Source organism: Marmota flaviventris, chromosome 10 (genome assembly GCF_047511675.1).
Source record: "Marmota flaviventris isolate mMarFla1 chromosome 10, mMarFla1.hap1, whole genome shotgun sequence".
Classification (NCBI taxonomy): Eukaryota; Metazoa; Chordata; class Mammalia; order Rodentia; family Sciuridae; genus Marmota; species Marmota flaviventris.
Genome location: NC_092507.1, coordinates 123,136,914 through 123,151,403, shown reverse-complemented (window position 1 = coordinate 123,151,403; position 14,490 = coordinate 123,136,914). Strand labels below are relative to the sequence as shown.

At 47.0% G+C, this 14,490-nt stretch overlaps 1 protein-coding gene across 5 annotated transcripts; it reads left to right on the top strand.

Moving 5' to 3' along the window:
* The first annotated feature begins 90 nt into the window (after window positions 1-90).
* Ecm1 (extracellular matrix protein 1) lies at window positions 91-5,669 on the top strand. 5 transcript variants are annotated; one of them, XM_027953733.2, is made up of 11 exons: window positions 91-265; window positions 1,364-1,414; window positions 1,686-1,787; window positions 1,957-2,013; window positions 2,096-2,176; window positions 2,701-2,715; window positions 2,861-3,183; window positions 3,436-3,810; window positions 4,310-4,530; window positions 4,688-4,775; window positions 5,360-5,669. In XM_027953733.2, exons 1-11 carry the CDS (start codon window positions 196-198, stop codon window positions 5,588-5,590), a joined length of 1,614 nt encoding a protein of 537 aa, XP_027809534.1. In that variant the 5' UTR covers window positions 91-195; the 3' UTR covers window positions 5,591-5,669. The 5 variants fall into 5 exon arrangements, with proteins under 5 accessions (XP_027809534.1, XP_027809533.1, XP_071474572.1 ...); XM_027953732.2 differs by having other exon boundaries at window positions 1,936-2,013; XM_071618471.1 differs by lacking the exon at window positions 2,701-2,715 and having other exon boundaries at window positions 1,936-2,013.
* The last annotated feature ends 8,821 nt before the right edge of the window (window positions 5,670-14,490 follow it).

The following is a 14,490-nucleotide window of genomic DNA, read 5'->3' as shown; positions in this document are numbered from 1 at the left end:
TGGCAGGAAGCTGAAGGGGGCGGGAGATAACAACAGGCAACATATAAAAGGGAGCCAGAGTTGGCCCTGAAGTTCACAATAGCAGTAGCAGCAGCCGGAGCAGCAGGGTTCCTGCAGCACAGCCCTTCCTTCACATCCAGGTCTGCCTGAGACAACCCAGCTTTTAGGTGGCCGGTGACCAGTCCTTGTTCCAGGATGGGGACCATGGCCAGAGTAGCCTTGGTCTTGGCCTATTTGGCTGTCGCCTCTGCCACTTCTGAGGGAGGTGAGTAGGGGTGGGGTCAGCACTAGAGAAGGGCTCTGGCTAGGCAGCTCATCACCAGCAGGATGACTTGGCCTCCCTCTTCTGAGCAGGCCCAAGGTTGGCCTGGCCAACTGGACCTTTTAACCAGGGAGGCAGGGGCAGACAGAGAGGAGTTCCTAGAGGTTACTGCTAAGAAATAAAATTGGATTCAAGTAGGCAACTGAGCGGGTAAGTGGATTCACAGAGGGAAGGGAACTCAGCCTGGGGAGGAGGTATGTGGTGGAGGGACTCCCTCCGAGGCAGGTGAAGCAGGGAAAGGGGCCCCCAGGCTGCTCAAAACCGGTTTGCTGACCCAGAGAGCCTTGCCTGACTCACTGTCTAGTTAGAGGAAGAGTTAAGGGGTTGTCCACTCAGTCTCACCCACTGCTGGGCATAAACACACTCTGCTTTGATGCCTCAACGAAACGGAACTCTGGAGGGAAACTGCCCAGAAGGGCAAGAGAGCTAGTGTGTAAAGCCCTACTCGCTATCATCCCTCCCAGTTCCTAACTTCTTTTTTTCCTGCACATCAGTCACCAGAGATTCCCTTCTCTATGCCTGTCCCATCCTGCAGGTCCTAAATTTGAGACCTAAATTGAGGAGGAGCTGAGACTAGCTAAAGTGAGGCACCTACTCTCCTGGCTGGAGTTCCTTCTCAGGAGGCCTAAAGAGGGTTAAAGGGCCTGGCATAGGAGATTGGTGGAGGAGGTGGGCAGGTGAGGGCTCAACCAGCTCAGGTTCGGCTTCTTCCTCTAAAGCCAGAGGGGCACCACAGCAGAGCAGCTACAGGAAGGGCAGCCACAACCCCTGAGGTAGAGACACTGACAGGAGAAATCAGAACCTCCCTCCCAACCTTCAGACTCAGTCTCTGAGCCAGGCAGAATATCCAGGCTTTCTCAGAACCCTGTCAATAATATCCAGGTGTTTGTGGGGGTGATGAGGGGACATGGGACAAGTATATTATAGAGGTAATTGCCACGTCTTGTCATCTTCCTACACTCTTGACTTCCACAGTCTCCCCATTCCTTGCTCAGAGCCAGAAAGGGCCCCTTAAAACCACCGCCGATTTCCTCTCTCCAGGTCACGAGGCTCCAGGGCAGAAGGAGCTGAGATCAGAGTACCTTCAGGAAGGTAAGAGTTCGGGGACCAGGTGTGGTGGCCCTCTTCTGTAATCCCAGCACCTAGGGAACCTGAGTCAGGAGAATCACAAATTCAAGGCCAGCCTCTGCAATTTATCAGGATCCTGCCTCTTTTTTAAAGAGGTAGGGGTATGACTCGGGGGTTGAGTGCCCTTAAATTCAATCCACACTGTGCAAGCAAAGAAAGAAGTTTAGAAGAGCAACTATGGAACTGAGAGTCCAGGAGGAGCAGGGGGACTCAGAGTTTCTCCTCTTGTCTCTAGCTGGCTACGCAGCACCTCCCTCCCCACCACAGGCCCGAGGCTTCCCCGTGTATCACCTTGACCCTTCCCAGCATGACCTTCCTTTTGAGGGACAGAGGGAAGGTAAGGCCCCACGTGCCCTTCTTAGTTACCCCCTCAAGTCTCTAATCTGAGATGCTCTGGCTCTCAACACGGGAAGGAGGGAAGCAGCTCCACCCCTCTCCCCACTGGCTAGCAGGGGTGAGCTGCTCATACACTCCTCCTTCTATAGTACAGTCCCCTCCCTCTCCAGAAGCCATACCTGTCCAAGAAGAGCTGCCCCCTCCCCACCTCTCTAATGGAAAGAAAGGTGAGTGCTTGCCCACTTTCCTACCTCCCACTAAGATCTTGCTGACGTTGGTCTGCAGTCCTCCCTCCCCTCTGTCTTGCAGTGGATCCGCCTCTTCCTCCGGAAGCCATCCCCCTCCAAGAAGAGTTGCCCCCTCCCCACCCCCGTACTGAACAGAAGGAAAGTAAGCAACTCCCTCTGCACACACCACCTTCACCTAGCCTTACCCTAGAGCAAGGGCCTTGAAGGCACACAAAACAGGCACTGCCATTTCCCATTTAAGTAACCTGGCATGACTCAATTACCAAGCTTTAGTTTCTTCATGTATAAAACTGAGGAAATAATACCTGTTTGATAGTTATGATTAAATGACACAAAAATAGCATTTATTTTCACTTCTCTACTGCGTTCCTCTTTATAAATGGGGGCTAGCCAGGTGCCTATCTTCTACAAATGCCCATCCCAATGTGATATTTGCTTATACATCTCCTTCTACCCCAGTAGACCCACCTTTCCCATACCAGAAGGAGATTTTCCATTCCCAGCAGAGAGAGGGTGAGTGACAGCATCTGTCTGTCCATACCCTTGCATGACTACTCAAGACTCCAGGGAGAGGAGCAGGGAAACAGCACAGGGAGCAGAAACGTGGGAGGAAGGGACAACTCTGAGGGTGACACATTTCATGCTTCAATTCTCTTTTCCTTTCAGTCAGTCAATCCGAAGGTAAGAACCACAGATTAATTTCTTCATTTTCCCTTACCCTCCTAACCCTTTCTCCTTAACCCCCAGTTCTTTCAATCCTCCCAGTTCACTCAGCCTTTGTCAGTTCCTCCCATCCTCTCTCTTCCCCCTCTGTTCCCCATTCTAGAAAAGCCAGCTCCCCCCATGCGCCAGGATCCCCCAGAGCCTCACTCTTGGAATCCAGCCCAGCACTGCCAACAGGGCCGGTTCCGGGGGGGCTGGGGATACCGGCTGGATGGCTTCCCCCCTGGGCGGCCTTCTCCAGACAATCTGAACCAAATCTGTCTTCCTGAACGTCAACATGTGGTGTACGGCCCCTGGAACCTGCCACAGTCTGGCTACTCCCACCTCAGTCGCCAGGGTGAGACCCTCAATTTGCTGGAGACTGGATACTCCCGCTGCTGTCGCTGCCGCAGCCGCACCAACCGCCTGGACTGTGCAAGGCTTGTGGTAAGATGCTGGGGGTGTCCGTAAGCCCCCAGACAGCATGTGTGTGTTTTAAGGGGTAGACACCTAGGCCTGGGAATGGAGGAACCTCAGGTCCCGTTGCTGGCCCTACCTTGGACCTCTCCAGTAGGAAAGGTAGAGGGCAGCCACTGCTGTTTTCTTCTCCACCTGTCCGGGGTCCTTTCCTGCAGCCTGGGAGGAAGGCAAGGAATATGGACAATGAGTTACTGGGCCTGACCCACCTTCTCACTCTAGTGGGAGGATGCAATGACCCGGTTCTGTGAGGCCGAGTTCTCAGTCAAGACCCGACCCCACTGGTGCTGCAGACAGCAAGGGGAGGCTCGATACTCCTGCTTCCAGGAGGCAGCTCCTCAGCCACACTACCAGCTCCGGGCCTGCCCCACCCACCAGCCTGGTATTTCCTTGGGCCTGGAGCTGCCTTTTCCCCCTGGGATGCCCACATTGGACAATTTCAAGAATGTCTGCCACCTGAGACGCTTCCGCTCCGTGCCACGCAACCTCCCAGCCACTGATCCCATCCAAAGGCAGCTACATGCTCTGACTCAGCTGGAAATGGAGTTCCAGCGCTGCTGTCGCCAGGGAAACAACCTTACCTGTGTATGGAAGGCCGTAAGTGGGCATCCCAGGCCCCTGAGAGCCTGTCTGCATCTCCGACCTCTGCATCCAACGGTCCATCCATGTACTCCCTGTTGTGAGCACGTCCACGTTCGTCTGCTTGTGACTGTCCGTCCACCCGTTGTGTCCATCATCTGAATCTGTGCATCTTGAGCCTTTATATTACGTCCTGGTCTCATCTAACCATGACCCCCCCACACGTCCACCTGTCTGCCACCCGTCCATCCAGCTCTGGCCTCACCTGATCACCTACTGATCACATACTGTTCCAGCTCGTCTCCCGTGGCCAACGCAACCTCCTCTGTGCTTCCTCCCTTCCACCTTCCCAGCCCACCCATCCATAGCTGTCTCCTCACCCGCTGGCTCTTTGCCCTCCCTTTGACCCCTTGGGTTGGAGTCCCTCATTTCAGAACTGGGGGTGATAAGGGGAGTAGATGGTGAGGAGAGAAGGGACCAAGTGTCCAAGCTTCTGACTTCTCTCTCTGGCCCACAGTGGGAGGATACCCTGGATGGGTACTGTGACAAGGAGCAGGCTACAAAGACCCACCACCACTCCTGTTGCCACTACCCTCCTAGCCCTGCCCGTGATGAGTGCTTTGCCCATCAAGCTCCCTATCCCAACTATGACAGGGACATTTTGACCCTTGACCTCGGCCGAGTCACTCCCAACCTCATGGGCCATCTCTGTGGAAACCGAAGAGTTCTTACCAAGCAGTGAGTCTTGCTCAGATCTTCCCCAATACTCCTCCCTTCCTTCTGGTGTGCCCTTTGAGGAAGGGGAAAAAAAAAAAAAAACATAGTCTCCCTGTACCGCTCGGGTGCCAAGAGACGCCCAGAGATCCTGATCCCTGCCTCTTTCACACCAACATAGTAAACAGATTCCTGGGCTAATCCAGAACATGACTGCCCGCTGCTGTAACCTGCCATTTCCGGAACAGGCCTGCTGTGCTGAAGAGGAGGTAAGTGTGTGAGGAAGGGGTCACAGTCTCCAGAGGAATGCAGGAGAGGGGGAGGAGGGGGCTATAACTGCAGGCTGCCCCTTTTCTTTAGTACCTCAAATCAGCCCACAGAAACAATGAGGACTTGAGGAAGAGGTCTTTTTTTCCTTGGTTCTAGAGTCTTCATTCCTGATCTGGTCTGCTCCCCACTCCTAAGTTCCTATTATGCCTTCTCTGGGCGTCAGAGCTTCCTGGCATTTGCAGATGTGCACATCTGTCAGCCACAAGGAATCCAGCTGTGCAAGGCAGGCATGCACTATCTCTGGGTTCCAGGAAGGGATCCCAGGGGTGAGCAGTACAAGCTGGCCAGAGGAGGACTTTGGGCACCCAAGTAGCCACACTGGATCTCTGACATTTCCCCACCCCCATCATCTCTGCTTTTCTCCTTTTTTTAATATTTATTTTTTAGTTTTAGTTGGACACTATATCTTTGTTTTATTTTTAAGTGGTGCTGAGCATTGAACCCAGTGGCTCATGCATGCTAGGCAAGCGCTCTACCACTGAGCCACAGCCACAGCCCCTGCTTTTCTCCTTTTGTTCATCAGAAATCAGCCTTCGTGGATGATCTGTGTGGTCCCCGACGGAACTTCTGGAGAGATTCTGCCTTCTGCTGTGATCTGAGTCCTGGGGATGAACAGACCAACTGTTTCAACATCAATTATTTGAGGAATGTGGCTCTAGTGGCTGGAGACACTGGGGATGCCAGGGGTCAGGGGGAGCAGGTCCCAACAGGGGGAACAAATATCAGCCCTACCCCTGAGTCCAAGGAAGAATGAGTCACTCCAGAGCTTTAAAGGATCAGATGCGGGGAACCCCACCCTCCTTGAACATTCATTATAGTAACCACCTCTTGGATTTGGTGTCCTCATTGTCTGTAACACACAAACACACCCTCTAAGCCTGCTTGGATTTCCTTCATTGGCCCCTGAGGCCTACTGCCCTGCCCTCACTAAGGAGCAGAGGATGTTCCACAGGCTGTGGTGAGACCATAACTAAATGACTTAACTTTACTACTTGTCATTTTGAACTGATTCACACATTTTAAAGGGAGTACAGGGGCTGGGGATGTGGCTCAAGCGGTAGCGTGCTTGCCTGGCATGCGTGGGGCTCTGGGTTCGATCCTCAGCACCACATAAAAATAAAATAAAGACATCGTATCCACCGAAAACTAAAAGATAAATATTTAAAAATTCTCTCTCTCTCTCTCTCTTAAAAAAAAAAATCATGTGATTCTTTCTTTAAAAAAATAAATAAATAAAGGGAGTGCAACCTTTTTTAGTTAGCTGTCCAATTTCAAGGTGAAAAAAATGCTTCATGCCTATATTTGGGTGTTTTTCTCTTGCTGTTAAAAGTTTTAGCATCATCTCCAATAATTTTATATGGGAGCCAACAGAATTTATGTTTAGTAATGTACTCCTTGAGCCTCAAAGAAAAACAAAGGAAATTGTCTAATAAAAAAATAAACACTAAAAAAAGAGTAGTTCACGTCCTTGATGAGTTCCCAAAATGCCACCACTCAGCCTGACATTTTACTTAATTTTGTGGTATTGGGACTCAAACACAGTGCCTCACAGTGAACTCTATCCCCAAACCAGCTCAGCCTTTTTTTTTTTTTTTTTCTTTTTTGTACTAGGTGTTCAGCTCAGAGCCTCACCCATGGCCTCTGCCACTGAGCTACACCCTAGCCCTCAGACTGACATTTTAAAATCCCCATTTTTAATCTTTGAAGTTCATGCACTGATTTGTTCAACATCCATTTAGTGGACCCCTGTCTGTGTACTGTGAAAGAATCCCAATTAGCTAGGATTTACGGGCATGCACCACGGTGCCCCGCTGCCCTGGAGTTATATTATCAGTCCATGAACCTGTTTGCGGGCATAACAATGTCGTGCTCTAGGCTGCCCCGATGCAAGTGTGTTCTGAGCAGGACAGGACTAGGGCAGGGTGAGCGTGGGCTTAGTGGCAGCAGGGTGTAGTGAGGATGGCCTCTCGAGGCGGGGTGCCAGACCTCCTGACCACCAGGCGCAGTATCGGGCAGAAGGATGCCTCTTGCAGAAGCATCAGGCTGGCGTCTTCCTCTCGGTGCTGCTGAACGTGACTCAGTCGGAGGACGGCCTTGGATTTGTTTCTTACAACGTCTAGCTGGCAGCGACCCCAAGCAGGAGCCCAGGAGGCCAGTTCCGAGGGTCGTGCCCATTCCCAGGGAAGTGGGGCTACAATCCCCAGGCATAAATTAGACCAGAAAAGGGGCGGTGACAGTGACTCTCAAGCCCTACGAAGCTGCCCCCAGCAAACCTGTAGCCTCAGGCTGGAGCTGAAAAAATGGCCCCTGGACCCCAGACGGCGCTGGGCCGCAGGGCGGGCCTGTGGAACCCCCTGCCCAGACGCCGCGCGGCGGGACCAGATCTCCTCACCCGTCAGGGCGGGGGGCCAAGAAGGACGGTGCCGCCCCAGCCTGGGCGAACTGCTCTCCAGTAGCTCCAGGCGACACCCGCCACTTCCCTTCCCTCCACAGTCTTTCGTTTTTTCACTCGTTTTCTGACCAGACGGTCTTCAGCCAGCCTGCGCCGGCAGGTCTCCCTACCTCGTCAGCACGAGAGTCAGCGAGCGGGAAACCCTTCAGCCTCCCACGCCGGCGAGATTGCGCCTGCGCAGCGTGGGGCGAGAGGCGCCTGCGCGGACGACGGGCGAGGCGCCTGCGCGGCTGGGAGGAGGGGCGGGGCGAGACGAGTGCTCGGCGGGCTCCGCGGGTGTCCGCCGCCGCCTGCGTCCTGGCCGGGTCCGAGCGGGCCTCGGGCATCCGGTTGCGTTCTGGCCGGGGGCACCCGACCCCGGACGGGAGGTCCCGCCCACAGAGACAGCTGTTTTCGCTGGCTGCGCCCGGAGACTTTCTCGCGCCCCCGGCGTGGAGCCCAGCGCTGCAGCGGAGCTCTTCTGAGCTCTGGCCACGCACTGGGTCGGGAGGGGAGGAAAGGAACCCCACTCGGTGACGGGGTGGCTGTGAAGCCCAGTGCTGGGAGTTAACACCAACGCCTGGGCACCAGCCAACATTTTTTTTTTTTTTTTTTTTGGTATTTTCTTTTGCATTTAATTTGTTCATCTCCATTATACGGAATGATGGATTTCATTGCGGTGCAGTAGCACAATGTAGTATATATAAAAATACAGTTTGATCAATTACATTTTTCTGTACCCCCCCCCCCCCAGCTCCCCCTGCCCCTCCTCTACATTAATGGTCATGCTTCTACTTCGTGGTGTCTCTTTTTTCCCTTTTAGCTTCCACATATGAGGGAAAACATAACTTTTGTCTATGAATTTGGCTTATTTCCCCCAAAATGCTCATCTATATTTCTGCAAATTACATAATTTTGTTCTTCTTTATGGCTGAAAAAAAACTCGATTGTATATATATACTACATTTTTTTGATTCATTCATCTGTTGATGAACACCTAGGCTGATTCCATAAATTGTCGTTGTGAATTATGCTGCAGTTAACATGGATGTGCATGTATCTCTAAGGAACTATTAATGGAGGAGGTGAGTTTGGATGGAGCCTGGAAGCAAGGGTAAGATTTTTGTTAGCAAGAAAAGGTGACAGTGTTAACATTTACAGCAATTAGTTGTATAAATAAACTATTAATATGTAATTTGTTCAGTTTAGGGGTGGAAGATAAAGGAGTCAGAGCTCTCTTAACTATGTAGAGAAATGGGCAGAAGCTTTGTTGAACCACAATGTGAAGAAAGACCACCCACTCAAATTTAAACCAAATTAAAGCAAGCTTATATTGTGTACATAAGAGAGCTGATCAGGGACTGTCTCACCCAGAAAAACAGGGCCAAAGAAAAGTAGCTCGTCTGATTACAGGGAAGTTTTTATAATACAAAAAGTTACAAAAAGAGAGGTGTCTTGGGAGCTTACAGCTGACAGGGTTCTGGCAAGCATTATACAAGGGCAGACAGCAGGTAATGATCTACATTGTTTTAACATCTCAAGGTGGGCAGCAGACTCAGTCCAACATCAGAGTTAAGCAGGAGCAGCTGGAATTTCAGGGAGGGTTGTCATCTGGTCAAGGAGAGCCAGGCATGGGGAAGTTCAAAGCAAGGGCAGGAATCCCAAGCAAATTATGGTCAGGCCAAATAGAAATCTTAGTATTTTACAGTAAAACAAATGAACTTTTCATGACTTTGTGATGAAATGGCTTCCAATCTTAAGATGGCATTAGCCTGGGCTAGGGATGTGGCTCAAGCCGTAGCGCACTCGCCTGGCATGCGTGTGGCCCAGGTTCGATTCTCAGCACCACATACAAACAAAGATGTATGCCTGCCAATAACTAAAAAATAAATATTAAAAAATTCTCTCTCTCTCTCTCTTTAAAAAAAAAAAAATGGCATTAGCCTGGGTTCGGTTCATCAGCTTCACAAGGAATTCAAGCTTAAGTAGGATTTTGTTAGAAAGGAAGGGAAATGTGTGCAAAGCATTGGCTGTATATACAAAGTTCATCTAAATAAAACACAATCCTTTTTGTGTTAGGCAGAGTGCAAAATATTCTAAAAATTAAAAGGACCGAAACATCATTTTTTTTTTGAGAATTTTTAATATTTATTTATTTTTTAGTATTTGGCGGACACAACATCTTTGTTTGTATGTGGTGCTGAGGATCGAACCCGGGCTGCACGCATGCCAGGTGAGCGCGCTACCACTTGAGCCACATCCCCAGCCCCCAAAACATTATCTCAAGAATGTTAGCTCTATAGAGAGTTTAATATCCATTAACATTCAATCCCCAGCACTACACACATACACCCACAAATATATATATCTACATTAACAGAAGTAAATATTTCTTTTTTAAAAATATTTTTTAGTTGTAGATGGACACAACATCTTTATTATTTATTTTTATGTGGTGTTAAGGATTGAACCCAGGGCCTCACACCTGCAAGGCAAGCACTCTACCACCGAGCTACAGCCCCAGCCCTATAGTAGATATTTCTGAAAGAGGAAGTAATCCACTTTACAAGGAAAGTAATTGAAATACCAGTTTGCTATTTGTTCTTGTGTTGCTTCTTTCTTCAGACTTTCTTTATATAAAACCAACCTCTTCAGCTCAGCCCATAGGAATGCTCTTTTATGAAATGAAGGTTGCCTAATTCTAAGAATTGAAAATAAAGCCAGTTAATACAAGTTTGATTCTTATTTAAGCTTTTTGGACTAATACTACATATGGCACAATGTTTACTATTGACAAGATCATCTCTGAGAAGATTAAGATATAATTCTGAAGTAAAGATAATTTACTGAAGCGTCTCTGACAATCTGACTTACTAGATAGCAAGCAATATGTAATACTGAACAAGTATTTTTTATTCAGGAATGGGACATGGAAAATTTAGGTCATATAGATAATTTAACTTGAGTTCAGCCTTTTTTGTGACTTTTTTGGAAGTGCAAATAATTCTTTGGATTAAGTATAAGGTATACAAGATGCATGGTTTTTTCAAATTTAGATTTTTAAAAAGTCTATTATAAAGAATCAAATGCATAGATAAAATGTTAAGTTCACTTGGAGGTCAAAAAACTCCAAAGAAAACAAGAAGAAACCTTAAGAGAATGTAGAATTTCTATAAACACAAAGTATGCATTGAAGATCTATTTCTACCAATAAATATTAAAACAAAAAAAAAAAAAAGAAAATAAAGCCAGTTAAGATGTTTAGTTGTAATGCTGGATTTTTTTTGTTTAACAGTACTAGGGATTGAACCCATTGCCTCATATGTACTAGCCAAGCACTCTACCACCGACTTACATCCCCAGCCCTTTTTATTTTATGTCGAGACAGGGTCTGGCTAAAGTGCTCAGGCTGGGCTCCCAAGTAGCTAGGATTACAGGCATGCACCACCTCATGTGGCTTGTTTAGTTTGTTAAATGTGGTAAATTCATAAATTGACTTTCAAAAAGTTGCACTTAGCTTGCATACTAAAATAATCATAAACACACTTGGACATGATGTATCATAATTTTATTTATTGCCAGATTAAATCTCCAAATATTTTGTTTAGAATTTTTGTATAATTTCCCATGAATGGTTTCTTTTTTTAATTTTTTCTTTTTTTTTTTTTTTAGTTATAGAGGGCACACTATCTTTATTTTGTTTATTTTATTTTATTTTTAGTTTTTGGCGGACACAACATCTTTGTTTGTATGTGGTGCTGAGGATTGAACCTGGGCTGCACACATGCCAGGCGAGCGCACTACCGCTTGAGCCACATCCCCAGCCCTTGTTTATTTATTTTTATATGGCGCTGAGGATCCAACCCGGGTCTCACACATGCACGGCAAGCACTCTACCGCTGAGCCACAACCCCAGCCCGTAGTATTTTCTTATACTTTTTCTTCTCATACTTTTATCAGATTTTTTTTTTTATATATTGGGGATTTAACTCATGGATGTTAAGACTGAGCTATATCCCCAGCCCTAATTGTTATTTTTTTATTTTCAAACAGCCTCTCACTAAATTGTTAAGGGACTTTCTGAGTTGCTGAGGCTGGCTTTGAACTTGCAATCTTCCTGACTTTACCTCCTGAGTCACTGGGATTGCAGGAATGTGCCAATATGCCTCACTAGTTACATGTATTTTTAGTGTCATATCTCAGAAAACTTTCCCAAATCCAAGGTCTCAAAGATTTATCCTTGCTTGTTTTCTTCTGTTTGTTTTTGTTCATTTATGTCTTATACTTAAGTCTTTGATCCATTTTGAGTTAATTTGAATATGTACTGTGAGGTAGGGCTCCAACTTCATTCTTTTGTAGGGTTTTCATTGTGCCATATAATAAAAAATATCATGGCTGGTCTAAGTCAATCATGGTCACCCTCTTCCTTTTACCTATCTGGGGTGGGCATATGACCCACTTTCAGCCAGAAACACACAGGAAGAAGACTTCAGGGAATTTGTGGATAAATTTTTATGGACTTGTGCAAGAAGGCTGTTCAGGAACCAGAGCCTTTTATCTGTGTTCTGATTTGGGATGATGTTATGTAAGGAAGTCGCACTTGAATTTGTGGCAGTCCTCTTTAGACTGAAGGAAAAGCTAAGAAAATTGCAGAGTTGGGCTGGGGATGTGGCTCAACGCCTGGCATGCGTGCGGCCCGGGTGAGATCCTCAGCACCACATACAAACAAAGATGTTGTGTCTGCCGAAAACTAAAAAATAAATATTAAAATTCTCTCTCTCTCTCTCTTTCTCTCTCTCTCTCTCTAAAAAAAAAAAAAGAAAGAAAGAAAAAGAAAAGAAAATTGCAGAGTTGTTGACTTGTGGCTGTTGATATTATTGAGCCACTTAAAGATCCAAGAGCCCTTTGCTTTAGGCATTATGGGTAAATAATAAACATCCGTATGGTTTCACTGTTAGTCAGGGTTTCTGTTATGTGTAACTCAAAGCATTCCTAACTGACATATCATCCCTAAAGAATTAGCTATAAATGTCATTTTCTCAGGGAGATATTCCTAAAGTCCCCAAATCAATATATCCTATAATACTCTAAAGTATCTCTCATTATAATTGTAATTATTTGTTGAATGGAGGTCTTTCTGCCTCTCTGAGAGCAGGGACTATGATGGATATCAACAGTCTGGCCCAGTGCCATTCATGGTAGCCTCTAAATAAATATCTACCAAAAAAAAAAAAAAAAAAGACTGAAGGGTCAAGAGCATAGGTGAAAGGAGAAATAGTCTTGAAGGGATAAGAATGAAAATTAGTGCTTCTATCACATGAAAATTTTTAAAGCTTAATGAGTCATTAAAGAAGGATTAGAATGACCATTGTGGGAACTGGGTGTGAGCATTTGTCTGGTACAAGTAAGAGTTGCCAAGCTGTGTTAAAGACCCCACTGGGCCTAGAAACCCTAAATGCATTGGCATAAATCGGCAGAATTCTGAGATTTCCCCAGCACTGTTCAACTATCTGGGCGTGGGAGAGAAGTTGGGTAATTAGATCAGTCCAAAGGGGTCTGGCCAGACAGACTGCTTTTTTTCTTTTCACAGATTAAGTAAATGAAAATAAATGTGGAATTTTATTTCCATTGTCTCATTAAATGTAACCTTTTAGAACTTCAAGACTTTCCCTTGGCTCCAGACTCAGGACCATCCCAAGGCTGAAACACTCACCCCAGCCGTCCGTCTTCCACTGTTGCCCACTTGCCTAGTGAGGTCCTTGAAAAGGCTCAAGGGGCACCTGAGAATTTCCTAGGGTGTACAAAACTGTGTGTGTGTGTGTGTGAGAGAGAGAGAGAGAGAGAAAGAGGGAAAGAGAGAGAGAGAGAATTGCATGTTTTTTTTCCCCCCAGGGAGAGTGTCTGTAGCTTCTACCAGATTTTCAAAGGAATTTGTGATTCAGAAAAGTAACAGCCACCAACTTGGGGATAGCTGTTAGCCATGGGCCACCATTGCTATGGATCTGGACTTGACTGATGGTAGTCCCATCCGCTAATTGACTAGTGTGGGACTGTGGTGCAGAGTTTGAGGTACAAACTCAAGGCCCAGAGGCCTGAACTGGGCCACCTCAGGGAAGTTACTTTGCTCCTCAGTTTTTTCTTCTATAAAAGAGCCAGGCACAATGGCACAACAACTGGAAGGTTGAGGCAGAAGGATCACAAGTTCACCTCCTTAGCAGGAGCCTGTCTCAAAATAAAAAGGGCTGGGGGTGCTGGGGGCACTGGGGGCACTGGGGTTGTGGCTCAATGGTAGAGCACTTGCCTAGTACAGGTGAGGCACTGGGTTTGATCCTCAGCACCACATAAAACTAAAAATAATAGCAGATTGGGCTGGGGATGTGGCTCAAGCGGTAGCGCGCTCGCCTGGCATGCCTGCGGCCTGGGTTCAATCCTCAGCACTACATACAAACAAAGATGTTGTGTCTGCCGAAAACTAAAAAAATAAATATTAAAAATTCTCTCTCTCTCTCTCTCTAAAAAAAAAAAAAAGAAGAAGAAGAAGATTAAGTGAGTTGACATGTGCCAGTGCTTAGACCCTACCTGGTACTTAGCAGTGGCTGTTTTTGTATAGTGACTAATAGTGATTCAACAGGACAAACATTCAAGGACAAAGACTATTTTTGAGACATTCTTGCTATGTTGCCCAGGCTAGCTAAAACCCCCTGGGCTCTGGTGAGCCCCCAGCACTGTTCCCCCAAGCAGCTGGGACTATAGGCACTTCACCTCATGCAGCTAAAGACTTTGGGTTATTTTTGTGGTTCTGGAAATTGAACCCAGGGCCTTCTGGCAAGGGCCCTGCCACTAAGCAGTAGTCCCAGCCCAGGGCAAAAACTTGGACTGAGAAAGTAGCATTTAGGGGAGCACAGCTGCAACTAATTATGGGTAAAGCAGGGTAAGGGGTATATAGCTCAGTGGTAAAGCACCTGCCTAGCTTGGGCAAGGCACTGGGTTCAGTCCCCAGTACTACAAAAAATAAATAATTTTTGGCAGAGCACAACAATATAACCATTTTTCCCCTCTGATGCTTACCTTGTGATCCTAGGCAATTTCCTTTATCATTCTGTGCCTCAGTTTCCTCATCTGTAAAAAATGAAGATATTAATAATAACTACTTCTTAGGATTATTGTGGGGGTTCTATGAAGGCTCAAGGCAGTGACTCACACTCACTAAATGCTGGTTTTGT

Excerpts from the sequence above, each read along its gene's own strand:
- Ecm1 (XM_027953732.2), top strand. The coding sequence starts at position 196 with ATGGGGACCATGGCCAGAGTAGCCTTGGTCTTGGCCTATTTGGCTGTC. Across the intron at positions 266-1,363 it reads CTCTGCCACTTCTGAGGGAG|GTCACGAGGCTCCAGGGCAG; the intron begins GTGAGTAGGGGT and ends TCCTCTCTCCAG. Across the intron at positions 1,788-1,935 it reads TTTTGAGGGACAGAGGGAAG|TACAGTCCCCTCCCTCTCCA; the intron begins GTAAGGCCCCAC and ends CTCCTTCTATAG.